The sequence below is a fragment of the Moschus berezovskii genome, chromosome 20 (genome assembly GCF_049115385.1).
Source record: "Moschus berezovskii isolate FMDL1 chromosome 20, NW_MosBer_1.0, whole genome shotgun sequence".
Classification (NCBI taxonomy): Eukaryota; Metazoa; Chordata; class Mammalia; order Artiodactyla; family Moschidae; genus Moschus; species Moschus berezovskii.
The window spans coordinates 51,706,842-51,734,464 of record NC_142479.1 but is presented as its reverse complement, the minus strand read 5'-3'; the positions used below and the strand labels follow the sequence as shown (position 1 = coordinate 51,734,464).

At 50.0% G+C, this 27,623-nt stretch overlaps 1 protein-coding gene across 2 annotated transcripts in view; it reads left to right on the top strand.

Moving 5' to 3' along the window:
* Nucleotides 1-27,623, top strand: part of PLXDC1 (plexin domain containing 1) — a 63,480-nt gene that overhangs the window by 2,291 nt on the left and 33,566 nt on the right. The window contains exons 2-5 of one of the 2 annotated variants that reach the window (XM_055407734.2): nt 5,639-5,817; nt 26,389-26,532; nt 26,820-26,889; nt 27,488-27,610. In XM_055407734.2, the coding sequence (XP_055263709.2) occupies nt 5,639-5,817; nt 26,389-26,532; nt 26,820-26,889; nt 27,488-27,610 (516 nt within the window). The remainder of the gene's footprint in view (nt 1-5,638; nt 5,818-26,388; nt 26,533-26,819; nt 26,890-27,487; nt 27,611-27,623) is intronic. The other variant, XM_055407735.2, reaches the window with a different exon arrangement.

Here is a 27,623-nt window from a genome sequence, read left to right as displayed (position 1 = left end):
CTGCTCTGATTGGTGGAGCCCTGGTGACAAGTGAGAGGGTAGTTGGGAGCTGGACCTGAGGGGTGGGTGCTGCCATCCAGCCCCAAGGCTCCAAGTCCTTTGTGCTCTGCGGGGAGAGGAGATGTGGGTGGGGGGTGGAGGGGGGTGAGGCTCAGTGGGGAGCTGAGATCTCCCCTCCGTCTTGATGAACTGCACTTGAAACTTCATCTATCATTTAAACAGGAGCAGGAGAAAGATGGATGAGTGACCCAAACATACAGTCAGGTGGTAAGGGAGACCAACAGAGGCTGACAGGCAAATAGACAGATGGGGAGACAGGAAGATACTAGTGCACATGGTGGGAGCTGAGGGCACTCGGGTCTGGGCTGAGTGAACCTGGAAGTGCCTACAGCAGACAGAGAAGGAAAAGGTCTCTGGAGGTGGCATCCTGTCCTGGGAGTTCACAGATCAGGCCCAGCTCCAACCCTGGGTGACCCTGGCATCTTCATCCTTTTTCTGCCCCTTGGATTCTCCATCCATAAAATGAGGTTTGGACCAGATTGCCTCTAGGGCCCCTTGTAGCCTTGACTCTGCTTCCAGCCTTCTCCTTGCTCACCAGGGATCTTCAAATAAATGGAGACTGAAATCCAAGTTCTGCCCAGTGGCCACTGGACAGCCCTTCCCCACCCCCACCTCTGCTTGCACTCTGTCCGGGTCTGTTCCCCAAAACACGCAGGCTGCTGTCCCCTGGGGTTGCCAGGTAACTGGCTTCTCTCCATCCAGGTCTCAGTCAGCTCAAGGGCCACCTCTGAGAGAGGCTCCCCGAGGGCCCTGTCCAGAGCAGGAACAACGCCCAACCCTCTCGTCCACCGTCCTTCTTACCGTCTCATACTGTCTTACCAGCTGAATTACTCATTTTGTGTGTCTTTCCCAACTAGAATCTTCGTGGCACAGGGCTTGTGTCCACCTGTTCTCTGTTTTTGCCCCAGCACTCACACAGTGCCTGGCACATAGTGCGTGCGTGCCAAGTCGCTTCAGAGTCTTTGTGACCCTATGGGCCATGGCCCGCCAGGCTCCTCTGTCCATGGGTTTCTCCAGGCAAGAATACCGGAGTGGGTTGCCATGCCCTCCTCCAGGGGATCTTCCCAACCCAGGGATTGAACTTGCTTCTCTTAAGTCTCCTGCATTGGTAGGTGAGTTCTTTACCACTCTTGCCACCTGGGAAGCCCGCCTGGCCCAGGGGGCTCAATAAATGTGTATTGAGTGAGTGAATGAATTAGAGGGGGTCACAGACCCCATTCTGTCCCTTTGAGAGAAACTCAGAGAGGAAAATTCTTTTCTCCTCTCCTCCCCTCTTTTCTTCTGAGCCACTGGCCATCCGTCCCTGCCCCTTCCTCATGCTTCCCTCTCTCTCCCCAGATCAGGGTCCTCAGTGAATCTCTGCCTGCCTGCAGCAGGGAAGAGAGTGTGATTGGCGGCTTTGTAACTGAGAGGCAGGATTTCAATTCAGTCTGGGGAAGGCTAGACCCTGGAAAACTGGTCCTCATATGAAACCCAGGAAAGGCAGGAGGACGCTGCTGGGTGCTTTGTGTACAGTATTTTGTTAAAGACTCACAATGACTTGCCAAGTGTAGGTTTTATCATTTCCGTTTTCTAGAGGAGGAAACTTAGAGATTGTGCGATTTGTCCAATGTCATAGTCAGTAAGCAATAGATACAAGGTTCAATCTCAAGCTTATTTGATTCCAAACTTGTGTTTTTATTGCTGTGATAACATGGAGGGTTTCTGGTGAGGCTGTGCCCCAAGGGAAGGGCCTTCTAAGCCCTGTGGGTCTCAGGAGTTCTGAGAATTTAAACATGCCTCCCTCCTTACTTCCTTCTATCTGTCACCTGTGTGTGCTTGACCAGCATCTGCTCTGTGTCAGGCACCGAGAGCTTGTGGTTGCCCAGGTAGCAGTGATTTGTCAGGATCAGGGCTGGGACTATGCACATAGCATGTGGGGTGAGGCAGAGAAGGTGCTGGGAAGAAGTGACATCTCGTGAGACTTGAAGGATGAGCAAGAGCTTGTCGGCGCCATTTATTTATGGAGCAGAATGATCTAGGCTGAGAAAACTGCCTGTGTGAAGTCCCACGGCCAGAGAGAGTGGGGCTGAGTCTTGGAAAGGACTCTAGGAAGACAGGGGACTGAAGAAGCCAGCAGGGATCTGATCACGAAGGGGCTCCAGTGCTGAGTGGGAGAGCTGGGGTGTCAGCCGAAGGGTTGTGGCAAGAGAGGAGCACGGGAAGGATGGAATGGAGTTTTTCCTCTGGATAGGATGCACTGGCAGGCATGTGGGAGACTGGCCCAAGGACATGAACAGTAGAGGCTGAAGTCATCACCAGGGAAGAGGTGATGGTGGCCACAACCAAATGGTGGCCATGGGGCTGGAATGGCAAGCTTGGGTGATAGGTGGGATGAAGGTGGCTTGGCTCAGGTGCTGGGATGGTGTGACCAGGTCTCCTGAAGTCAGCCCATTGCTTCTTGCCCTGGAGCAGGGCAGTGGCACCAGAAGAGGGTTGGGGCATGGCCACTGGGTTGCCCCTCTGCATTCCAAGGGGTACAGTCTGCTGGGGAACCTCCCAGGTTCAGGCCCAACGGCACCTGTGCTTCCTGCCCTGGGCCTGCCCTGCACCTTAGAGAACAGCCTGGCGTGTCGGTCACCTGGTGTACTGTGGTGTGAGCAAACCTGCACTTGCTGTGCCTGAGTGCAAACCCTAGTGTGGACTGGTCACGTGACCTTGGTTTCACAGTTTGTAAAATGGGTCTACAGCAGCACCCCTCTCATTAGGCGACTGTGGGGATTAAATGAGTTAGTGGGTTTAAAACCCTTGGAATAGTGCCAGGACAAGGTAAGCATTCTCTAGAAGTGAGCTATTATTGTTATTATCTCTCACAGTGCGAACATTAGACTTGTTCGCCACTTGGGGTCATGGGTGGTGGAATGGATGAACACATGACTAGCTGTGCTCTGGAAGCTTCTCACCATCACTCACAGGCGGGTCCCCTCACATGCAGAGGCAGGGGATGGGTGCTGGGAAGAGGGCAGAGCAGGCAGTAGCTGGGGGTTGGAGCCCAGGCCTTCAGGCAAGTGTGTGTGTATGCACATAGGCCCTTACATACACACGTGCAAAGCCAGCTGTGCTGGCTCCTTCTGCAAGCTGAGGGAGTGATGTCCCATCCTAGTCAACTGGGAGGGGGCAGGGTGTCAGGGAGACAGTTGTGGTGGGGGCTGGGAGGGAAAGATTCAGGGTTAGGTCAGGGTGGGGCAGGTTCCTCGGTGATCTCCTTCTCTGTCCCTTGGCCCTTCTCCTTCCTGGATACTTGGTCTTTGGTCCTGGCCCTGAGTCTTCCTACTTATAAAATCTTATTTTTGCTTCTTACTGTATGCTCATGGCGGCCTGTGCCATAGGCACAATTGTCATTCCCATTTTCTACTTCTACTTAGAGAAGTAGACTGATGGGTCTCAAGGTCACACAGCCTGTGGGTGTCAGGTGTGCCCTCCCTGGCCGCACTTCTGGTGGGGCCCTCTCACCAGGCCTCGGGCCGCACCATCCAGGCACCTCCTGTCTCGGATGCAGGACTGTGATGCCTGCAGATCCCTAGCATCCCTTTCTGGGCTAGCTGAGCTCCTCTGCTTGTTCTGCACAAGCTCCTTTCCTGTTCTGGTTCCTGCCCAGGCCCAAGGGCTGCTTGCAGGAGGACCCAGGGAGCTGGGCAGGCCAGCCCAGCACAAATAATTCTGACTCCAGAGGCAGCTGTGGGCCCCACCCGAGAGAGGCAAGACAGCCCTGCCTTGGGGTCTGAGCCACAGGCAGGCTGCCTCCCCAGTACTGGGTTCAGGTCTGTCTCAGCCAGTGGGCATCTTGGGGCAGGGGTCTGGAGACCACCCTTTCCCCATCTTCTCCAGAGCATCTGGTTGCAATTAGGGGCAGGGGAGTGAGAGGGGGCCGGCAAGGATCCAGCAGGCGCCAGCAGCCAAGAATGACTTAATTGGATAAAATGTCTAATGACAAACCAGAGCCCCACAGCAAAGAGTCCTGGCCCTAGCCCCAGACCTGGTCCTGGCCAAGCCTTTTCTCAACCTCTGTCCTTGCTGGCTCCCAAGTTACCAACAGTATCGTGTCCTCAGTTGTGCAGTGATTGAGCACCCACTGTTTGCTAGGTACCAGGATGCACATTTATGGTATGGGGCAGAGTCCTGGGGGAACCCAAGTCTACTAGGGAGACGGGCACATAGTTGGACCACTGGCGGGTGCTGCAGGAGAGGAGGCTACCTCCAGGAGCTCTGGGAACCAGGTTGGGCAGGGCATCTGACCCAGCACAGGCCTGAAACTGATGGAGGTCACAGGGAATGTCAGCTCCTCCCACCTGGTGCATATACACATCCATAGTAGGTGTGGCAATTGGAGAAACAGGTTAAGACACATCTTTGTGGGCATGCGTAAGTTTTTTTCTGAACTGGAAAAGCATGGTTTCTGTGTCATTTGGAATACATTTAATGACCAAGAGGGAACTGGAGAGAATATTGGGTCGAGGAATGGCTGCTAGATGGCCTGGGTGCAGCCACTCTTCAATCCTGGGCCCGCCGCAGACATTGCCAATTGATCATGACTATCTTTCCTGCTAAATAGAAATGGATGGAACCTCAGAATTCTTCCCAGTTAGAGCATTCCTGATTCTCACTAATCCATTGGAGGTGGCTTTTGAGATGAAACCCCTTTGTTATCCTCAATGAATTTGTAAAGCTGCTAGTTTCATGGGGAAAGTGACTTGCCCAAGGTAGTGAGAAGACTAAACAGTGCTCCCCACTATAGAGACATCTTCATTTGTCACAACCTGGGAGGAGGGGCTAGTGGCATCAAGTGGGTAGAGGCCAGGAATGCTGCTAAAAAATCCTGTAATCCTGCAGTGCATGGGACCGTCCCCCACAACAAGCAATTATCCAGTCCAAAATGTCAGTGGTACCAAGGATGAGAAGCCCTGAACTAAAATAACTCTGTTCTCTGGCTTCTGGTCCCTGGAGTCCCTTGGAAGATGAGATTACGTGCCATTTCTGGCAGAGAGATAGGGAATTGGTTTGGAAAGTACTAGGGCAGTTGTTCTCACCCTTGTCTGCCTTGTTAGGTCCAGGGCTTCTCAAAAACTCCCCTGGGAATCATTTAAGAGTCCTCATGCACAGGTCACACCACAGGCTAACTACATCAGAATCTCTGGGGTGGAGAACCCAGACACCAGGAATTTTTAAAGCTCCCCAGATGATTCTAGTGAGGTTGAGAATAATCAACCCTTTGGGGGCAGATCAGCCTGGGTTTGAAACTTATCTCCATCCCTGATCTGCTCTATGACCTTCTTTAACCTCTGTGAGCTGCTGATTCCTGTTCGAGAAATGGAGAGCATCCGATTTTCAGTGGAGGGCTGGAGTGAGGGCTCAAGTGTTCCGTGTGCAAAGTTTGTGGGGTGGAGTTTGGTGCATGCTGGGTGGCTCCTACTCTGGTGTCAGTGTCCCCAGAGTCAATGATGATATCAGGAGGGTCAGGGCTTCTCAGAATAAGCGGGCCGGTCCCCATCCCGGCCTTCACTCTGACTGCCAGGACTCAGCTTTCTTCCCTTTCTCCCAGGTCAGGATGCAGGCCGAGGCTCTGGAGGGGCCACCCAGGGGACTGCATGGGGCTGGAATCGGAGAGCCCGAGAGAGCCCTGGCCAGGTGTCGGAGCTGGACAGGACTCAGCTGAGCCAGGACCTGGGTGGGGGCACCCTGGCCATTGACAAACTGCCGGATAACGGGACCAGGGTAGTGGTGAGTGCTGGAGGGACACAGAGCGGGAGGGACGTGGTGGTGGGGGGGGGCCCCAGGTGCCCCTTGTAAACTTGTCAGACCCACAAGTGTATCCTTTGGGGTCGATCCTGGAGGTCTGCATGGAGAGAGGGCTCCCTGGGGAGAGGAGATGGAAGCCCGGCTTAGCCTGGGTCAGAAAATTTTAGCATCTCAGAGCTTCATAGGCTGCCTACCTCCTTGTGGACTCAGAGAGGTGCAGTGACTTGCTCAAGGATGCACAGCATATCCACAGGGTTCAAGACACTGGACTCTTCCACGTTTTAGGGCCTCCACTAGAAGCAGAATGAAGGTGGCTATTACTCGTCACCTTGACTGCCAGCTCTTGCCCTTTGCCTACCTCATTTCTGTACCATCTACAGACCACGTAGCCCCAAAGGCTTAATGGTGTGACTGCTCAGCCCCAGGGCAGGGCACTCTGAGCAGAGAAGACAATTAGGGTGGTGAGGCTAAAGAAAACCTCCTCTGCCTAGGGCAGCCCTGGGCTGGTGAAGCAGGGGAGATGTGGAGACTGTGCAGTGCTGGCTGGCTTCCTGGCCGGCCGGAGAAGAGCTGATGGAGGCTTCTGTGTCTGGGGGAATCTGTAATCACATGTGTGTCTGAGGGTTACTGTGTATTATGTACGTTTGCCTATGTGTCTGTCACCGTGGGCTGCTGTGTCTGTGTTGAATGTGTGAGAGAGACTGGATGAGCACGCCCATGGTCATGAGCGGAGGCGGCCACGGCTGCGAGTGAAGAGGGTGGATTCACAGGAGGCAGAAAAACTACAGAAGGAGAAGCAAGAGGATGGGCATTTCTTTATGTTCCAATAACTCGTTTTTTAAATCTAAGACGTGCACACAATCAAAAAGGTCAAATAGTGCTGAAGTCAGAAAAGAAAACACAGCAGTCTGCCCCTCCACTCTGGACCTGCCCACCCCTCGCTCAGAATATGCCACTTTGAGCTTTTCACCTGGCTGTTACCTCCGTGTTTCTAAGTAATTTACTTATGCAGCTGCCTCTTGATAAATCTGTTTTGACATTATGTGTTGATTGCCCGTTTTATAGATGAAGATTCACCTTCTGTATACTTCCCCAAACATGCTTTAATGCTCTCAATATTGTTAAATCTATAGACTCTGCTTTTTATCTTTATCAGGTAAATATTATTCACTACTAAGCCAATCAGGGCACTATCATTGTTTCCTTTCTTGCATCATTTTTTCTTTTCCTACCTCCCACCCCCACCTAGTTGCTTAGATTTTTGTATTTACCAACAGTATATGTTCTTTTTTTTAAATTTTTTTTTTAATCTTTTGACTTCACTGCACAGCATGTGGGCTCTTAGTTCTCTGATTAGGAATCAAATCCACATCTCCCTGTACTGGAAGCACTGAGTCTTAACCACTGGACCACCAGGAAAGTCCATGGCTATGTATTCTTAAACACTGACTGGCCTCAAATATAATTTTTGGCATGGTGAAACCTGTCTTATTTTTATTTTTTGGAATCTCTCTCCTATTGTCACGCTGCTCCAACCTGGCCTGGTGCTCGCCTGCCTGCCCGCAGCCATCCTGGAACTCCCTAGTCTCTCTCCTCTCTGGGTGCCCTGTCCTCTTGATCCTGTGTCTTTTCTTTCCTGCTTTGCTCCCTCATTTGTTTAGCTTCCTGAGAAAGGTTATAGAAGAAGAGAAATTCTTTGGAGAACTTGCACGTCTGAAAATGCCTTTATTCTGTCCTCACACTTGATTGATGGTTTGGCTGAATATAGAATTCTAAATTAAAAATAATCTTCCTTCACGAGTTTGCAGGCATCTCACATGGTCGTCTGGCTTCTGATGTCACCGTTGAGAGGCCTGATGTCGTGCTTATGCTCATTGTAGATAACTGCTTTCCCGGAAGCCTTCAGGGTGTTACCTTAAGTTAACCCCAGCCTCCTAAAAAGTGCCTGTCCTGACTTTCTCTCTTACTGCACTGGACAGTTGATGGGCTATTTCAACCCAGGCGCTTATATTCGCCAGTTCTGGAAAATCTTCTTGTTTTGTTGCTTTGACTATCTTCTCTCTACTGCATACTCAGTTCTTTCTTCCAGACCCCTTGATTAGATGGCCATCTAGGGAACTGATCCCCAAACTTTCTTCTGTCTTCTGTTGTCCATCCCTTTGTATTTTTTGTTGTCTGTCTGTTAGTTGGCTTGTAAGTGTTGTTGTTGATCCACTTTCTGGGAGATTTTATCAACCTTTTTTTTTTTTTAGTATTTATTTATTTGGCTTTGCTGGGTCTTAGTTGCAGCCTATGGGATCTTTGCTCTTTAGTCGCAGCATGCAAACTCTTAGTTGCGGCATGTGGGATCCAGTTCCCTGACCAGGGATCAAACCCTTGCCCTCTGCACTGGGAGCACAGTAGCCACTGGACCATCAGGGAAGTCTCCTTGACCTTATTTTCTTAATTTTTTTTTTTACCAATTTTTTTCCCTACTATTGTATTTTTCATTTCCATGAGCTATTTATTTTTTTCTTAAAAAAATAGTCTCCTATGGTTCTTGTATCATGGATGTAATAGCTTTTCTAAGGATATTTTTAGAATTTTAATATTTTTTCCTGCATCATTTCTTTCTTTCTGTTTTTTAAAGAGTTTAATGTAGGAATAGTATACACGGAGGGGCCAGGAGTGGGCAGGGTGAAGGAAGAGGTGTTAGGAGAAGCTGCAGCAGGGAGCAGCTAAGACTGTCCAGGTGAGCCTGAGCTGGCAGGAAGAGAGGTTCCCCAGAGGAGGAAGAATTGTGCCACTCTGCCATAGGGGCTGCTGAACGGGGTCGCACCAGTGTGCCAGGGAGAGGGACCCAGCTGCCCTGCAGCCTGGTAGGGAGGAAGCAGGGTCACACATGCTCTGAACTCGGTTTCTGCATTGTTTCTGTGACTTATTTTTCCCTTTACCTCAGCATCTGATGTGTCTTGGCACCATTACTGATCCTGTCTTTATTTAAAATGCTAATCTTTTGTTCAGCATGGACTTTTTGGCATCAATTGAACTAATTAATTTGATTTTAAAAATATATGGCATTAAAATATTCTCTTGATGGCTGAGTTTGTTGATGCCACTTTATTATTTTAAAATATTTTTATTGGAGTCTTGTTGATTTACAATGTTGTGTTAGTTTCAGGTATGTGTGTGTGTTAGTTGCTCAGTCGTGTCCAACTCTTTGTGACCCATGGTAGCCCACTGGACTCCTCTGTCCATGGAAATCTCTAGGCAAGACTACTGAAGTGGGTTGCCATTCCCTCCTCCAGGATATCTTCCCAACCCAGGGATTGAACCCAGGTCTCCTGCATTGCAGGCAGATTCTTTACTATTTGAACCACCAGGGAAGCCCAGCTCTAGGTATATATACAGCATAGTGATTCAGTTATATGTACATATTTTCCTTCTTTTTCAGATCCTTTTCCCATATAGGTTATTACAGAATATTGAGTAGAGTTCCCTGTGCTATACAGTAGGTCCTTGTTGATTACCTATTTTATATATAGTAGTTTGTGTGCATGTTAATCCCAAGCTCCTAATTTTTCCCTTCCCACCATGTTTCCCCTTTGGTCCCCATAAATTCATTTTAAAATCTGCAAGTCTGTTTCTGTTTTGTAAATAAGTTCTTTTCGCTGGTGCCATTTTAAGGGTTGGACCGGAAGTCAGGGCCTCCCTCGCCTCACCCTAATACCAACCCTGAGGTGGAGCCTTAGAGAAGGCAGTCCCATTCACTTCCCATCCTGCCCTGTCTTCTTGCAGAACCAAGGAGCCATGGTGGGGTGATGAAACGGGGGGCCAGGGCAGGGGAGGCACCCCAAGGAAGGGAACGCCTGGAGGCTCACCCCTCCCCCAACCCCCAGCTTTGTTGGGCCATCAGTTAAAGAACTGGTATTTGCTCTGGGCCAGACCCCAGGGTCAGAGGATCATGGCCCAGTCTGGGCAGAGAGGCCCTTGCAGAAGAGAGCCACAGAGACATGGCCTTCTGGAAGCAATTGTCTGTGGGCGTTCAGAAAGGGCAGTGGGGATCATTAAGAGCCAGTATGGATTCAATAACCCCAGAGCCTAAAAAAACAAAACAAATACTCGGGCTCCACCCTGAACTGACTGGTTAAGAAACACTGGAGCTGGGCATTTGTTTCTTTGATGGTTCTCTACGTGTGGGAACTTCTGAGCTATAACATTCCACGCCAATTTTATTTTATTTTATTATTTTTTTTTTCACGCCAATTTTAAAATCCATTACCAGGTTGATCACCGGAAGGGGAGGCTTTCTCAGGTGCCATGTGGCTATACTTGATCACAAGACTTCCACCACCCTGGCCCCCTCAAGAGTCCACACGAAGGAGGACTTCTCTGGTGGTCCGGTGGTTAAGACTCCATGCTTCTACTGCAGGGGGGCAGGGGTTCTATTCCTGGTTGGGGAACTAAGATCCCCCATGTCATTTGGTGCAGCCAAAAGAAAAAAAAAGAGTCCACATGAAGGAGCACAGCCCCACCCTGGCAGGAGGCCCCTCTGACTGCAGTGGAGGTGTCCCTAGCTCTGCCCAGAAGATTGGAAAATCAAACCTCTAGATCAGACTTCTCCCATAGCCGGAAGAGAGTTCAGATGTCAGATTAGGAACCAGAAGCCCTCCTCTGTAGGCTGGATGATAGGTGGCCTCAGGCCAGATGAAACTTCCGGGACAAATATAAATCCTGGCACTTCAGCTTCAAATCAGGTGGGAGAGATGTGGCTTAGCAGCGGTTCATGAGGAAGAGTTGGAGCTCCTCACTGCTTGTGGGCTGGGATGAGTCAGGAGTGTGGAGTGGCTGCCAAGGATGGAGGTGGGAGCCAGCTGTGTTCATGGAAACCCACAGAAACCCCGGCGACAAGGGTTGGGGCTCTGGGAATCCTGTGGTGGGGAGGGAGGGTGTTTCTTGCCTTGACCATGGCTGAGGGGCTTGTGTCCCCTTTCAGATGGCTATGTAGAAACCAGAGTAGTCTAAATGGTTGAAGGAGCCTGGGGTATTTAGCCCACAATAGAGAAACTTCTCGATGTGGCTGTTTTCTAATAGCTGCAGGGTTGGGACTGGGGCAGAGGGAATGCATTATTTTTCTCCATAGCTCATATCCCTTCCTGCATGGAATTATCTATTTGTTTTTATTGCCTCTCTTCCCCTGAAACCGAGGCACGTGAAATTTGAGATTGTCTTATCACTCTGTCGCCAGTGCCTGGCCCATGGTGGGCATTCCTCCTTTGAAGGAACAGAGGAGGCAGGGATTTCTCATCTCCAGAGCCCTTGAAAGACAGGGTTGGTGAAGAGAAGAGGTTTTGCCCAGGGTGAGTCATTGGACTTAGTGGCCTCAAAGGACCCAACTCTACTAACTCCTGGGTTCCCACACACATAAGACAACATCAGTGCTTATACACCCTATACGTGCTGGAACACATGCACACACACTGCGACCCGGAGTGGGGGCCTTGTGCCTGAATCCTCAGAGGGTTCTGTGTTCCATTCCTACCTGGCCTTGAACCCATTTGGCCTTGCCTTGAGAAGCGCTCAGCGGAGAATGGTAATGACTGCCTCTCTTCAGCACAGCCAGACCTCCACACCCCCCGGGCTGTGTACTCACCCTACCCTGGACAGCGGGCCCTCTTGGCCCCTGCAGGTGTCCCAGGAAGGGGCCCAGAGACGCCTGTCTCCAGTCAGCGTCTCTGAGAGCTGGGTTCTCCTTGTCCAAAGGAAACTCCATCTTGGCAGCAGAGGGCTGAGCAAGAGAGAAGTGGCAGAAAAGCGACATCTCAGCAAGTTTGATTTGGTCTGCTTCAGGAAGTTTTCTTCAATTTCCACAGGACAACATTTCTACCTTTTATCCATATCACAGTCTATTCTGTGCCAAAAGGAACCAGACTCTGGTTCCTTCTGCTCAAGAGGCTGAGGGCCTGGCAACTGGGCTACCATCCCTTTTGCCCCGACCTCTCAACCCCACCCAGGAGCCTCATTTTCCTTCATGACTCCTCAGTCCACCCTCCTGGCCCCGGCTTCCCTGCTGGCCCAGCTCCCTCACCTCAGTGTCTGCCCAGCCCCCATTCCAGGTCTTCTCTGCCCAGCCCTGGTCCCCCATCTTCCCTTCTCACTCTTTTGGCCCAACCCCTTCTTCCTAGTCCCTTCTGCCCAGCACCTCCTGCCTGGCCACCTCGCCACAATGCTCCTTTAACTCGGACCTCTTGCTTTGGAAGCTTTGAGGTGTCTGGCCTGTGTTCCCAGGGTGGACTCAGAGCCATCTCCTGGGATTTTATTCCCATGCCCACTCTGCCACCATCTACCATCCTATATCCCCGTGGAAACAAGATTCTTATCTGGACTCAAGCTTTCCAGAGATTTTCCACCAAGACCAATCGTGAGGCCCTGGGGACACTGGAAATTTTATTGGGGAGGGAGGAATTGGGGAGGGCTGTAGTGCTAAGTCAGAAATCTTGGAAGAGCCACAGTTTATCCTCCAAGAGGCTGAAGGGGAATGTCTTCAAACCTGGGGATTTCCAAATCCAAATGAAGGGTTTTCTTGGTTCTGTGGTTCATGTCTGGTTCACAGTTTGGGAGGAACCAAGTTTAAGAGCATTCAGATTTTGGAGTTCCCCCATAATAGAACAGTTTTACTCCATAACAGAAAGTTCTGACTCCCCACCTCTCACCCCAGTATTTTCCCTGGCCTCCCTTCCCTCAATTCCTCTCCTCTCTCTCTGACCCAAGCAAAACTTCCCAGCTCATCCGACCACCCTGGCAAGCCTAGGAATGCTGAGGAACTCTGTAGCTGGGCAGGGACCACAGCATGCAAGACAGCTGGGCAGCTAGAGGGACAAGTGGGTGCAACATCTGCCTGGTTTCTACACCCGCCCAAAGGAGGCAGTTCCCAAAACGAAACCTCTAGAAGGCCCGCTCCCCAGACCCAAGGGCCTAGGGGAGACAGGACAGACAGACTCGTAGCAGGGACACAAGAAGAGCCGCAAGCAATGGCTCAGGGAAGAACCCAGGCATGCCAGGGCCTGCACTCAGGGGCAGGGATGAGGTGAGGAGGCTGCTAGGGCAAGATTCCTGAGGGTAGAGGCTGAGGTGGGTGGAAGGAAAGTTGTGAGCTGAACTGCGAAGAGAGAGAAAATAAGAGATTTTGTGAAAAGGAGAAGTGTCTTGAGAGGTGAGAGGTGAGAGGTGGAGTCCGGACATTCAGTCTTCAGCACTGGAAAGAGTACCACCACCATCTGGCATGCACCAGCGGCAGACCTTGGGCCGGGCACTTAAAAACCTTCAGTTAGTGAACTTGGAGTTTCAAACCCCTACCAGCTTCAGATTTCTCAAATGGAGCGGGTAGGTACTGATCTTACAAAGTTGAGACTCAAGAGCAAAATGCCAGGCACTTGATGGATTCTCGGTCGGGGATGTCTCCCCTGCGGGCTCGGTAAGGGTGCCACAGCGCCCTCTGCTGGCTGCTCAGCCTAAGGCGGTCCGCCTCCCGCGCAGGTCCCTCTCGTTGACCCTTTCCTTCAGCCGGCTAGTTGGTCGGTCGGTTGGTTGGTTTTCTTTTTTGTTGAGGTGAGATTCACATGAAAAAATTAACCATTTTAAAGTGAAGTGCGTTTAACACGCCCACAGTGTTGTGCAACCATCACCTCTATCTAGTCCCAAAACATTTTCATCCCCCGAAAGGAAACCCCGGATTTAGGCTGTTGCTCCACATCCCCGGGCTCCAGTCCCAAGTAACCCCCAATCTGTGTTCTATTTCTATGAATTTACCTGTTCTGGATAGTTCATATATAAATGAAATACCATATATGATCTTTCATGTCTGGTTTCTTTCACCTGGCATGTTTTCAAGGCTAGCCATTTTATGGCTGAATAGTGTCTTCCATTATATGGATATACCATGGTTTTGTTCATCTGTTCCTTTGCTGATAGACATTTAGGTTTCCTCCTTTTGGCTATTGTGAACAGTGCTGCTGTGAACATGTATACGTGTACTTGTTGTAGTACATATTTTCAGCTCTTTGGGGTGTACACCTAGAAGTGAAATTGCTGAGTCATGGTGTAACACTATGCTAAACTCTTTGAGGAACTGCTGGACTGTTTTCCACAGTGACTGAACCATGTTACATTCCCACCAGCAATGTATGAGGGTTCCCATTTCTCCACATCCTTGCCAACATTTGTTCTTTCTCTCTCTCTCTTTTTTAAATTATAGCATCCTAGTGGGTGTGATCTGGTATCTCACTATGGTTTTGCTTTGTGTTTCCCTAATGACTAATGATACTGAACTTCTTTTCTTGTGCTTGTTGGCCATTTGTATATTTTCTTTGGAGAAATGTCTACTTATGTCCTTTGCCCATTTATTTTTCTTTTGCCCATTTATAAAATTGGGTGATTTGTCTTTTTGTCTTAGGCAGGTTTCTTAACCTCTCTGAGCCCATTTCTTCATTGTCACATGAGGATGCTATTTATTGCCTAATGGCAAAGGTGTCATACACTAACCTACAGAAAGGGGCCTGGGGTTGGGAATGACATACATTAGCTGACTCTGAATTAGGCTTTGGTAAGTGACCAGCCATCTGTGTTTTCCCAAGATGGTCCTGTTTTTGGCACTGAATGTCCAGCATCCTGGGAAACCCCTCGGTCTCAGGCACACTGGGACAGTGGGTCATCTTAATCTGGTCCCAATACGGTAAATAGTGTGTATCTTTACTGCATTGCCACTCTAAACCTCGGTTTCCTCACCCAAATGTCTCATAGAGTTTTCATAAAAATCAGTTGAGCTAATTGATTGAAAATTTAATCAGAAAGGTCTAGGAAAAATGAGTAGTGATTTCCTCCCAAATCTTAGCTGGAAGTACAAAAATGGGACCCCAGCCACAAAGGAGGATTTCCTGGCCTTGAAGCTTTAGGGGCTACTCTTCATATTATCACAATTCCTCATTATATAGTGGGAGCTTGTTAGGAATGCAGTTGCTCAGGCCCCTCAGACCTGCAGAAACAGAATCTGACTCCCAGGTGATTCTGCATATTAAAACTTGAGAAGCACTGCCTTGTATCAGAGGCTTTGAAGCAGGGATGATAATTCCAGATATGAAAAGTGTATCAACAAATTCATCACCATAGTATTTAAAATAGAAAAATAGAGCATACAAACTGGAAACTATCTAAGTGCTCCCGAATAAGGAGGTAGTTAAGAAAATTATGGATTTTCTTCTGAGTAGATGGTCATGACTCATTTACAAATGATTGTTAAAAGACCATGTTCAGCATCAGAAACTGCTTCAGATATCATGAAACATGACAGAAGCCGTCCACACAACTGGATAGTCAGCAGGATTATAGCCACGTGAAATTACATCCAGATGAAAAAGACTAGAAGGAAATATGCCAGAATGGGACCAGGTGATGGGTGGAGGAGGCCTGTTTTTGTTTTTTTTTGTTCCTTGTTGTTCTAACTCTCTGTGGTTACATGAAATATATTGATGCGGTCAAAATCTCTGGTTGACTGATAGATACTCCTCCAAAAGCCCACATTTTGAATCAGTGTCAGGATAAGATGATTCTTCCATTTCCATGAAGTGTCAGGGGGTATTAAAAAATGCTTTGTTTAGAAGCAGTTCACACCCTCATTCCAAGCCTGGTCCAACCCCTCTCTCAGCACCTTCTCAGGTCAGCCTCACGCACCCTGACAACGCTTTACCCCAGGTCTTCAGCACCATATCAAGGCCCCTTTGTCCAGCCTGGGTCCCTCCCTTCCCAGGCTAGCCCAGGGGACCTGCTTTCTGCAATTCTGTGATGACAGTGTTCCGTGTGGTTTATTTCAGTCTGAGGCTTGAGTGCCTCAAGAGGGCAGATCGAGGTTATTATATAGGTGCATGAGGTGAGGGGAACTAAAGGAGCCCTCCCTGAGAGCTGGCCTCATTCCCCGGCCTTACATTTCATCCACTCAATGACAAAGGTCAGTATAGTCAAAGTTATGGTTTTCCCAGTAGTCATGTATGGATGTGAGAGCTGGACAATAAAAAAGGCTGAGCGCCGAAGAATTGTTGCCTTCAAACTGTGGTGCTAGAGAAGACTCTTGGGAGTCCCTTGGGCAGCAAGGAGTTGAAACCAGTCAATCCTAAAGGAAATCAGTCCTGAGTACTCATTGGAAGGACTGATACTGAAGCTGAAGCTCCAATACTTTGGCTACCTGATGCAAAAAGCCTACTCACTGGAAAAGACCCTGATGCTGGGAGAGATTGAAGGCAGGAGGAGAAGGGGACGACAGAGGACGAGATGGTTGGATGGCATCACCGACTCAATGGACATGAGTTTGAACAAGCTCTGGGAGTTGGCAAAGGACAGGGAAGCCTGGCATACTGCAGTCAATGGGATCACAAAGAGTTGAGCACAACTGAGCGATTGAACAACACTCCAGGAAGCAAGTGTTTCTAATACTATCTGGGAACAGAGACCTCAAGTGCTGGGAGAAGGTTGTACGACTAGTGAGTGGCAGAGCCAGGATGAGAACTCAGGTCTTTCTGTCCTCGGAGACCTCAGAGACAAAAACGAGTGACATGTTGGTCCATACAGAGGACACTTCTTGACCAGAGCTTTTCAAACTTTATTGTGCCAAATAATGCCCTGGGAAGCTTGTTGAAATGTGGATTTTGATCCAGCAGTTTTGGGGTTGCGTCTGGGTTCTGCAGCTGGCACTACTGGTAAAGAACTCGCCTGCCAATGCAGGAGCCATAAGAGATGTGGGTTCGATCCCTGGGTTGAGAAGATTTCCTGGAGTAGGAAATGGCAACCCACTCCCATTCTTACCTGGAGAATCCTGTGGACAGAGGAGCCTGGTGGGCTACAGTCCATAGCGTCATAGAATCAGACACAAGTGAGGTGATTTAGCACACACACACCTGGATTCTGCATTTCTAGTGAGCTCTCAGGTGAATCTGATGCTGCTGGTCCCTGGGCCACACTTTGAGTAGCAGGGATCTAGTTAACATTTTCATTGGCCTTGTAAGGCCTCCTAGAACAGTGGAGGCAGGCAATGGGATACCCAGTAATCCCCTCAGCACGTCCTGGGTTGGACCCAGCTGCCTGGCCCACCATTCTAACCAGCACGGCCAGCCTGGCTTCTTCAACAGGCCCTGCAGGGTGCACTTGGTTGCCTACCCCGGCATTTCCACCTGCCAGTTGGCTGGCAGGTGATGGGCTAATGGTGACAGCTTAGCCAGAGTTCCCGTCCAGAAACGGCTTGAGCTCAGCCAAGGTAAATGCCGCCCCGCTGTCAGAAATGAAGTGCCTGGCAGGCTCCCGGCATGAATAATTGAGGCAGAAGAGACACTGTAACAGCAGGCACTGAAGATGGAGCTGGGGATGGTTTTGAGGAGGCAGCCTCCACAATCAAGACCTTTCCTGGAAAGGTTCAACAGATGCATCATAATAGCTCCCACTTTTCAAACCCCTACTGTGGATGCTGGGCCAAGAGCTTTATGTGCTTATGTTTTGTCTAATCCTTGCAAGAGCTCTGTGAGAAAGGTTACTGATGAGGGAACTGATGCTCAGGGGGGAGAGGAATGTGTGGCACCAACTGTTATATAGTGGGGCTAGTTGTTGAACTTGGGTCTGCTAACTCCACAGCCCCTGCCCTTGATCCTAGAGCAGTGGTTTTCAAGTTGCAGTCCACAGAGCCCTAAGGGTTCCCAGAGGTACTCCAGGGGCCACCGTGGATGGAGGGTGGTAGAGAAGGAAATAGTACAGCAGGCTGGGTTCCAGGCCTTCTCTTTTCTCCCTGCAGAGTGCTTTACTTTGATGTAATTTATGTATTGTGCCTCCATGGAAAGTTAATTGGAAGAAAAGGTTTCGTGGCCAAAAAGGTTTGAAAGCCACATCATGCTCCTTCCCCAAATGAATGTGGTTTACCCACTGGGGCTTCTTGCAGGCATTTCAAGGAAACATGGTTCCCTTTGGCGGACTTGCCAAGTGGTCTGGCTTGTGCTGCGCTCTCTGACCTTCTGTAGTGTCAGGTCACCCCCATCACAGCTTCAAGCCTCTAGCCGCAGTGCCTGGGAGGCTACCCTCTGAGGTAACAGCTCTGCCCCACAGAGAGTATGTCAAATGCAGTGTCATCTGTGAAGTGTGTGAACTCCTCAGGTGAGTTCACTGGCAGGCAGGCCTCTAAATCCTTTTCCTTTGTTGTGCCCGGACTCTTTGTGACCCCATGGACTGTAGCCCGCCAGGCTCCTCTGTCCACAGGATTATCCCAGGAAAAGTACTGGATTGGGTTTCCATTTCCTCCTCCAGGGGATCTTCCTGACCCAGGGATCAAATCTGCAGCTCCTGCATTGGCAGGCAGGTTCTTTACCACTGAGCCACCTGGGAAGCCCTTTCGGGAGACATATCTATGTGGAAAACAGTGAAGAAGGCTTCGGATTGAGTGGCCTGAGGAGGCCATTTATAAGCTTGCATTAATTAGGATACAGATTCAGCTGTTGTAAAAATAACCAACTGACAAGGTACTTAGACATGAAAGAGGTTTATTCCTCTCTTACATGTAATAGTGTGAGCATAAGTAAGCAGGAGTTGTAGTGTCTCCATGGTGTTAGAGACCCAGCTTCCCTCTACAACATTTATCTCTCATGTTATGGTCCAAAATGGCAGTTTCAGCTCCTGCCATCACATCTGCATCCCAGCCAATGGAAACTAAGAAAGGTGAGAGCCCCTTAATTCCTTTTGAGGGCAATCATTCTTTTCATCTTCCATTGGTCAGACATAGTCATATAGCTACATGTAACTGTAAGGAGGGCAGGGAAATGTGGTCTAGGTGGATGTCCATGTGTCCAACAAAAACTGGGTGATTCTGCTACTGAAGGAAGGAGAGGAGGATGATTACTGGGAGACAGTTTTCAGTGTCTACCATGAGTGAACTTGCACCATCAAAACTGCATGCCGGTGGCAGCATGATAAGGGACCTGCAGTGGCAGACAGGAAGCACCCCCATGGCTGGTGAATTCCAAACCACCACCAAGCCCAGAAGCCAGTGGCGATTGACTTTGTAGAAGAAAAAACATGGCGGCCAAGGAAAAATTCTCCCAGAAATTTAGTTTCTCATTTCTCTCTCTCCATGCAGATTCTTGCTGTCTATGCTGGTGAAGGACTATCTGGGGTATCCCTCAAAATCCTTCTGATCACCCCTAGAGCACAGCTGTTCTCTTTAGAGCTCTTTTGGTTCCAAAGAAGCCATTCAAGCTGTCTTGGGAAAGGTTTGTAGAGAGAGTTCAGAGACATGCCATGGGATCCACGGGCTAGAGATGAAGCCTGACCTTCCAGCCTGACCTCGGACCTAGAAAGCCATCAGAAACCAGGACTACTTTCTCTGTCTTTCGAGACCCTTCTCAACTTGGTCTCTTTTTCACTTATCCAGCATATATTTATTGAAGCCACATGTGAGGGCTGGCTTCCTTCTCCTTTCTGTGGAACAGCAGTCACGCTTACGACAAGGCCCTGATTACACCAGAGGCCCTGTGCTCCTCACTTGCTGCCCTGCTCTCAGTCACGTGACTGAGTACACTTCCTCTGGGTTTATTGTGGTTTTTGGTCAGGTGGCAGCATGGAGAACCTCCCTGCCCAGGAATCGAACCCATGCTGCCTGTGTTGGAAATGCAGTCTTAACCACTGGACTACCGGCACCTGCTTCGAGTCTGAGCGGGTACAATCAGGGTTTCCTTGCATGGCCTGAAAGCATCTCCCTCGTTAGCGTCACTTCCTTGGAGAAGAGCTTGAGGAATTAGGAGATGTCCTTCCTTCCTTCCCTCCCTCCCTTCCTCCCTCTTTCCTCCTTTGACAGAGAACTGTTTTTCTCATCCTCTCCCCTTGCCTACATCTCAAATTCCTCCTACCCTGCCCCACTCCAGACAGGAATACAGCCCAAGGGACGTGCTTCAAGCTGCAACTGTACCAATTCAGGTCTTTTGACTGGAAGGGCCTCCTCAGGTGATGGTACAAGCGTTTGGGGAGGAGAAGATGGGGAGCTGGAGGCACCTTCCCATGTGCCTGATGTCCTGCCTGTGGGAATGCTGTCCAGAGACTTGCTTCCTTCACAAGTGGCTCTTGAGTCTGTCACCTGCTGTCAGTGGCAGGCGCTTGAGTCACCTGCCATCAGTGACGGGGGAGGATGCTGTCCTTATTGGAGCTTCAGCTTCAGCATCAGTCCTTCCAGGGAATAGTCAGGGTTGATTTCCTTTAGGACTGGTTCGATCTCCTTGCTGTCAGTTAAGATGTGCCACTGGAAGGCTCCTTGGGAACTCCAAGAATGAGATGATCCTGTCCCAGGATTCCCCCAGTAGCACACAGCCTCCTCAGCGGAGCAGCACTGGCTAGAGTGGTGGGCTGCTATCCTTCATGGGCAGAGGACTCAGAGTAACAGGCTGGCGAGACACATCCCCAGTCACCCCACCCTTTGCCTCTTAGGTGACACAGCAAGAGATGTGTCAGCGTCTGTTTGGGCTTCACAACAGCAGAGCGTGGCTTCTGTGCAGGGCTCTCATTTCTAGTGCTTGGAGGTTTGGTGAACACGGTCACCAGTTGAGTTCCGGGAATTAGGTGATGGAAACCAGACCCTTTTACAGGCCTCCAAGCAGCTGTTTTAAACCTGTTCCTCATGAGCTGCTGTCTCGCTTTGTTTGGTAATAACATCCCATCCTGCTCACTAGAATGCATGGCGATAGCAATAAAACAAAGGAAGAGCAGGCTTTTGACAAACTATGCTTTGAAACTATGAATGGTTGGTCATTCATTTATCAACATATCCTCCAATCAAACGCACACTCTGCTTAAACCCCAGAGATGGGACTTCCCTGGTGGTCTAGTGGTTCACACTCCCAATGCAGGGGGCACGGATTGGATCTCTGGTTTGGGAACTAAGATCCCACATGCTGTACAGCACAGCCTAAAAATAACCCACCATAGGTAAAGGCTGACCTTATTTGTGGGGAAATTATGGTCTTCTAGGAAAGGCAGGTATGGAGATAATAAGTCTAAAAGTCAAATCAGTCATTGCAAGTGTGCAACACGTGGAGAGGCAGAAGACCGAGGTGCGATGACAGTGTAACAGGGACATCAGGAAGCCACTCCTGATGAAAGAGCACAGGAAGTGACCACCGAACTGAAGGACCATGAGGAGGCAGCTTCTGAACTGAATGAAAAAGAGGTTTTGAGGCATAGGAAGTACCAAGGTCCTGAGTCAGACAAGCACTTGGTGATTTCAGGAATTGAAAGAAGCCCAGCAGGGCTGGGGCAAGGAGAGTGGGGGTGGGGGTGGGGAGGGGAAACCTGGGGAGGGAGGTGGACGGGGGAGGGGCCAGACTACCGAGTATCAGGAAGAATTCCTGTTTGCATATAACAGAATGCTGAAAGGGAGGACTTAACAAGCATTCCTCCAGGGACCCAGGTTCTGTCTAACTGTCCACTCCACCATCTTTAAGATGCAGCTTTTATTGCTTCCCTGGTGACTCAGATGGTAAAGAATCTGCCTCCAATGCAGGAGACCAGGGTTTGATCCCTGGATTGGGAAGATCTCCTGGAGAAGGGAATGGCTACCCACTCCAGTATTCTTGCCTGGGGAACCCCATGGACAGAGGAGCCTGGCAGGCCACAGTTCATGAGGTTGCAAAGAGTCAGACATGCCTGAGTGACTAACACTTTCACTTGTTTTAATGCTCACAAGATGACTGTTGAAGCTCCAGTCATCACATCTGCATTCCAGGCAGGAATAAAGAGAAGGGCAAAGGCAAGAGGGATGAGCAGTCAAATTTGACCTCTTGTAAAAGCTCTACTAGAACCTTCAGTATATCTCATAAGCCACTCTGCACCACATGATAAGCCTTAAGTCATCCAGGGAATGAAGTTTTTTAGTTGACTATACTGCTGCTTGCTACAAAATCAATGTGCTATTAATAAAGATGAGGGGTAATGAATATTGGATAGGCGAAGTCTAGAGTTTGCCTCACAGGGCCTTGGAGGTCATGTAAGGAATGTGGCCTTCAATCTGCAGCTGGGAAGCCACAGAATGTTCTAAGAGGGGCTGTGATAAGAAGGGGGAGACATTGAGGGTTGCCCCCTTGACGCACAGCATCACACAACTGTGGACTTGTGTATTAGCCTCCTAGGGCTGCCTTAACAAAGTATCACAAACTGGGTGGCTTAAAACAATAGAAATTATTCTCTCACAGTTTTGGCCAGAAATCTGAATCAAGGTGTCAGCAAGGTCACAGTCAGTCTGGAGGTTAGGGGAGAATTCTTCCTTGCCTCCTCCTAGTTTCTGGTGGTCTCTGATAATCCTTGGTGTTTCTTTGTAAACTGCATCACTCCAATCTCTATCTTTGTTGTCACATGGATTTCTTCCCTGTGTCCCGTCTGTGACTCTGTATCTAAATCTCCCTCTCCTTTGTTTTGCAGCAATCATATAACAAGCCTGTCATTGGATTTAGGTCCAACCCTAATGCAGTAGAACCTCATCTTAACTTGACATCTGTAAAGACTCTTATTACGTTCATATCCGAAGTACTGGAGGTTATAACTTAAACATAGCTTTATGAGGGACACAGTTAAACCTTCTGTGCATTCAAAAGGACTAACCTGGTTAGTCCACCAGGTCAAAGAGGGACTTCCTTGGTGATCCAGTGGCTAAGACTCCCAACTTCCAATGTAAGGGGCCTGGTATGGTTCGATCACTGACCAGGGAACTAGATCCTGCATACTGCATCTAAGACCTGACACAACCAAATAAATAAATATTTTTTAAAAAAGGACTAGAGTGCCGCCTAGATCCTGCTTGGCTCTGTTGGCTGCTCGTGTCCTCCTCCCCTACTTTTTATGAAAAGACAGCCCAGGAATTAGGGAGGCAAGTTTACTTCCAAAATTTTGACTGTGCTGGGCACTGGTCCCTCTTACTTCTATAAAAGGGCAAAAGGAAGGTTCTGGGCTCCCTGCACAGGCCTCGCCTCACCTCAGCAAACCCTTCTCAGGCATCAAGGATTCAGGGATCCTGAGTCGTGATGCAGAGGTGATTTTGCCTGTCCCTCTGTGTCAGGGGCTCAGAGTTTCAGGCAATGGGGTGGAGGTTGGAGAGGACATCTAAATGGTGGGCTGAATAGCATCTTAACTAGGGTTTCCTTTCTTCAGGCAAAATTTTAGGCCCACTGATGCTGTTTAATAAACCACTCCTTTGTTGGACCTAGTGGAGAGAAGAATTGAGCTCTAGCTGTTTCTGTGGCAGGTGGTCGCAGCTGAACCTGAACTGGCTTCAGAGTTGCAGTCCTGTAAGACTTTCGGGCGCACAGTGTTGGTCAGGGCCCCCTGTGGTTGTTTGCTGAGGCTGAATAAAACCCAATCACCACGTGATTCCCTGGAGGCAGCTTGGGGGCCTTCAGACTCTTCTCATGGGCACACTTGTTCATGTGTCTTTGCATGAGTTGGTGTGCAAGGGGCTTTCTTTCTTGGCAGGTTTTTTTTTTTTCTGGAGCTTCTTTTTTTTTTAAAATTGAAGTATAGTTAACTTACCAGGTTTTCCTGGTGGCTCAGATGGTAAAGAATCTGCCTACAATTCAGGATACCCAGGTTCGATTCCTGGGTCAGGAAGATCCCCTGGAGAAGGGAATAAGAGAGGAGCCTGGAGGGCTATAGTTCATAGGGTCTGAAAGAGGTGGACACAATTAGCATGCATGCATATATAGTTAATTTACAATGTTGTGTTAATTTCTGCTATACAGCAAAGTGATTCAGTATACACACACACACACACACACATTCTTTTCTATATTCTTAACCATCATGGTTTGTCTCAGAGTACTGAATAGAGTTCCCTGTGCTATACGGTAGAACCTTGTGGTTTATCCTTTCTATGTAAAATACTTTGCATCTGCTAATCTCAAACTCCCAATCTGTCCTTTCTGTACACCCTCTCCCCCGTGGCAACCGCAAGTGTGTTCTCTGTCTGTGAGTCTACTTCTGTTTTGTAGATAGGTTCATTTGTGTCATATTTTAAATTCCACATATAAGTGATATCATATGGTATTTGTCTTTCTCCTTCTAACTTGCTTCACATATATGATAATCTCTAGCTGCATCCATGTCGCTGCAGATGGCGTTATTTCATTCTTTTTATGGCTGAGTGGCGTTTCGTTGTTTATATGTGCCACGTCTTCTGTATTCAGTCATCTATCAGTGGACATTTAGGCTGTTTCCATCTCTTGGCTGTTGTGAAGAGTTCTGCTATGAAGACAGGCGTGCATGTATATTTCTAAATTATAGTTTTGTCTAGATACATGCTCAGGAGTGGGATTGGTGGATCATATGATAATTCTGGTTTTAGTTTTCTGAGGGACCTCCATACTATTTTCCATAGTGGTGTCAAGTGATTTGGGGAGTCGTCTTTTGCTTTTTTTTTTTTGGTGGTCAAGGTGGGGACCCCAGCAGAAATGACTGGGGATAGGAGACTTGGAAACCCAGGGGAGAAAATGTGACTTCTAGTCTTTGGCAGGGGGTGGGATGAGGAAAGAAGCAGAAGCTGAAAGGGCTGTTTTCTTGAGGGAGGCTGTGAGCACAGATATTCCCATGTCTGTGGGCAAGCTGAGATGCAGTGCTTCCTCCTCTGGGCATCTGCTGGGATCTCAGGGTAGATGACTGTGGCAGCAGTGGGAGGCAATATCCATGGCATCCGTGGTTGGCGGCATCAGGTTGGCCCCCCTCAGAAGGTTTCGTGAGTAAAACCAGAAACCCAACAAGCATGGGCCCAGGTGACTCTCACAAACAGTATCTGTGAGTCACCCCTGGAGGACTCCTGTGGATGGTGGAGGTCCTCACTGGGCAAGTTGGGGGAGAAGATCAATAAGAAGGTGATCTTTAAGCTGAGTATTGAAGAGGAGGAATCTGCCAGGGGAGAAAGCAGAGTCATTCCAGGCAGGAAGATCAGCATATGCAAAGGCCTGAGTGACCGATGGTGGCCTGAGACTATTGGGGAGTTGGTCTGGTGAGTAGGTGCCCAAGGACACATAGATGAAGGAGAGTGAAGCTAGAGAGAGGGTGGGGTGGGCTCATGGTGGAACCTCATATGCAAGGCTGAGGTTTGGGTTTTCGTCTCCAGGGCAGTGTGAGCCCCAGATGGCTTATGAGCAGAGGAGTGTGGCCTCATGTGTTTCCGATTTGTTTAGATTTGCTTGATGTCCGTGCTAGGAATGGGTGGAGGGGCCGGCAGTCTAGAGGCTGGAGGGGAGGAACCAGGCAGTGGCCAAAGGAAATCTACCCTCCACCCCCACCCTGCCTGGCCCCATGTTGCTCCTGCTCATCTTCCCCCAGCCCTGCCCCAACCCCAGGCCCCCAGAGTGTGTCATTTGTCAGAAGAACAGAGTCTGCCTCCGGACGGGTGGAGAGAGCAGGCGACCCTCGGCCCTGCTCATGCTGGGACCCGGGCAAGGGCTGGCTGGGCAGCTGGCAGCTTGGCAGGGAGAACATGGTTAGCTCTGCTGTGTCTGCAGCCACTGCCGCCCGACAGCCTGATTAATGACCCGCAATGCTCAGGGCTCTGCACGGGTCAGCAGCCCCATGGCTCTGGCAGCAGCCAAATGGACCTGCCCGCTGTGCCTTCACTCCTCCTCGGCTACGCTCCCAGATGGGCTGAAAGGCTTTGACATGGCCTCCTCCCCAGGCTCTCCCGCTCTTTCTGCAGATTGTTTCCCAGCCTCCTTTAAATCCTGCCCCTAAATGCTCCCTTGCAGGAGAGGCTTTACAGAATTAACTCCCAGCCCTCTGGATTCTGGCTTATTCTTTATTTTGTCCCAATCAGGCACATAGTAAAGCTTAAAAATATGTCTTGAAGGCATCATTGCTGCTTCTTTCCCTGTTCTCTACTCTTTAGTGACTCCTATGGGCCCTCTCTTATCTCTCTGCTAGAGGGTCTCTGTTTGGGTATTCCATCTGCATGGGTCCCACCTCCTCCATCAGACTAGCAATGCCCAAGATCAAGGATCTGCCGCCGTCTTTAGATGGGTAGCTTCCACGATTCAGATTTTTCTTCTCCGTTAAATGGGGTGCTCCCCAGGGCAGGGGGCTGTGTCTCCCCCTCAGTCTGGGAGCTCCCTGAAGACAGGGCTCTGTTTGGGGCTGCCTTATCTGTTGCTCCCTCACGTCCCAAGTTGAGCTCTGCCTTGGGTGTGCTCTGGGGTGGGGGCAAGGTAGGGAGGAGCAGAACTCAGGGCTCTAGGAAAAGCCCCCTGGCCTGTCCTGGGGATGGCAGAGTGGAGCACAGGTATAGCAGGCATGGATTTAGCTGGAGCAGAGCTGTTGGGGGGGTAGCTAGGGGACAGGTACTGAGCTCTCCCGGGCCAACAGCATCCAAGGGGCTCCCAGGCCTAAACCAGCTCTTCTGGGCTATGGTCTGGGAGGACCGTGAATTCTCTATCCCGACATCTGGATGGAGGAGGTGCAGAGGGTGGTTGCTAGCGTCCTGTCTCCTCATCCTCCCGTGGACTCTGTCTTGGATAATGACAGGAGGACAACCACAGCTACTATGTGTCCCGTCTCTATGGCCCCAGCGAGCCCCGCAGCCAGGAGCTGTGGGTGGACGTGGCCAAGGCCAACCAGAGCCAAGTGAAAGTCCACAGAATCCTCTCCAACACCCACCGGCAGGCTTCGGTGAGTGCCCCAGTCCCTGGCAGCACTGCCCTGGGCTGGGAGGCTGGGGGCCAGCCCACTCTGCCTGGTCAGTGGGCATGGCTATGGCCTGAGGTCTGGGGTCTGGGGAGTGCCTTCCCAGGGGGTCCTGGGGGGGGCTTGACCAGAGTTTGGGTGCCCACCTGTGGTCCTGGGGGCCTGCCCTGGACATGCCTACACCCCCCCATCCAGATAAGCATGGGGCAGTGTGACTGCCCGGCCACCTGGCCTGCGGGTTGGCCTTGCTGACTCTCTCCCGTCCCCTGCAGAGAGTGGTCTTGTCCTTTGATTTCCCTTTCTACGGGCATCCTCTGCGGCAGATCACCATAGCAACCGGAGGTAAGGCCTTGTCTGTGGGGCTGGGAGAGGGTGTGGAGATTTCAGCCAGAACCTGGGACCTCACTGGGAAGGTTCGCGGGAGGCAGGGTTTTGTAGATGGACTGGGGTGGGTCCCACATGTGACTCTCTCTTGGGACCCCACTCTCAGGTGAGAGGTCAGGAGTGTTTCGGACCACCTCCCTCACGTCTGCTGACTTAATTGTGTTTGTGTGTTTGGATGTGAGTGCACGTGCTTGTGTGTCTCCCTCTGGGTCAGCACAGGCCAGTGTGGGCAGTCCCTTGGCCCTTGTGCTTCTGAGTCTGTGAACGAGAGGGAGGCACTGAGAGCCCGTTTCCTGGGACCAGGCCCCCTGTAGATATGAGGGAGCCCATCTTGGATTCCTGTGCACTTTCCAAGGGACAGAGGCGGGTAGAGGGGCAGAGAGAACCTTCTCTAGTCTGGGCCCCTTTTGCTCTATATACACCAGACCCATGCCTACCATGTGATGCTGGGGGTCAGAGGTCCAAGACTCACTTCCAGCTCCATCTACACTACTCTTTCCTGCACAAGGAAGCAAGTCCATCTCTGATGACTCATCTACACTTCTTCCCACCCCAGGCTTCATCTTCATGGGTGATGTGGTCCATCGGATGCTCACAGCTACTCAGTACGTGGCCCCTCTGATGGCCAACTTCAACCCTGGCTACTCTGAAAATTCCACAGTTGCTTATTTTGACAATGGTGAGATCAGAGC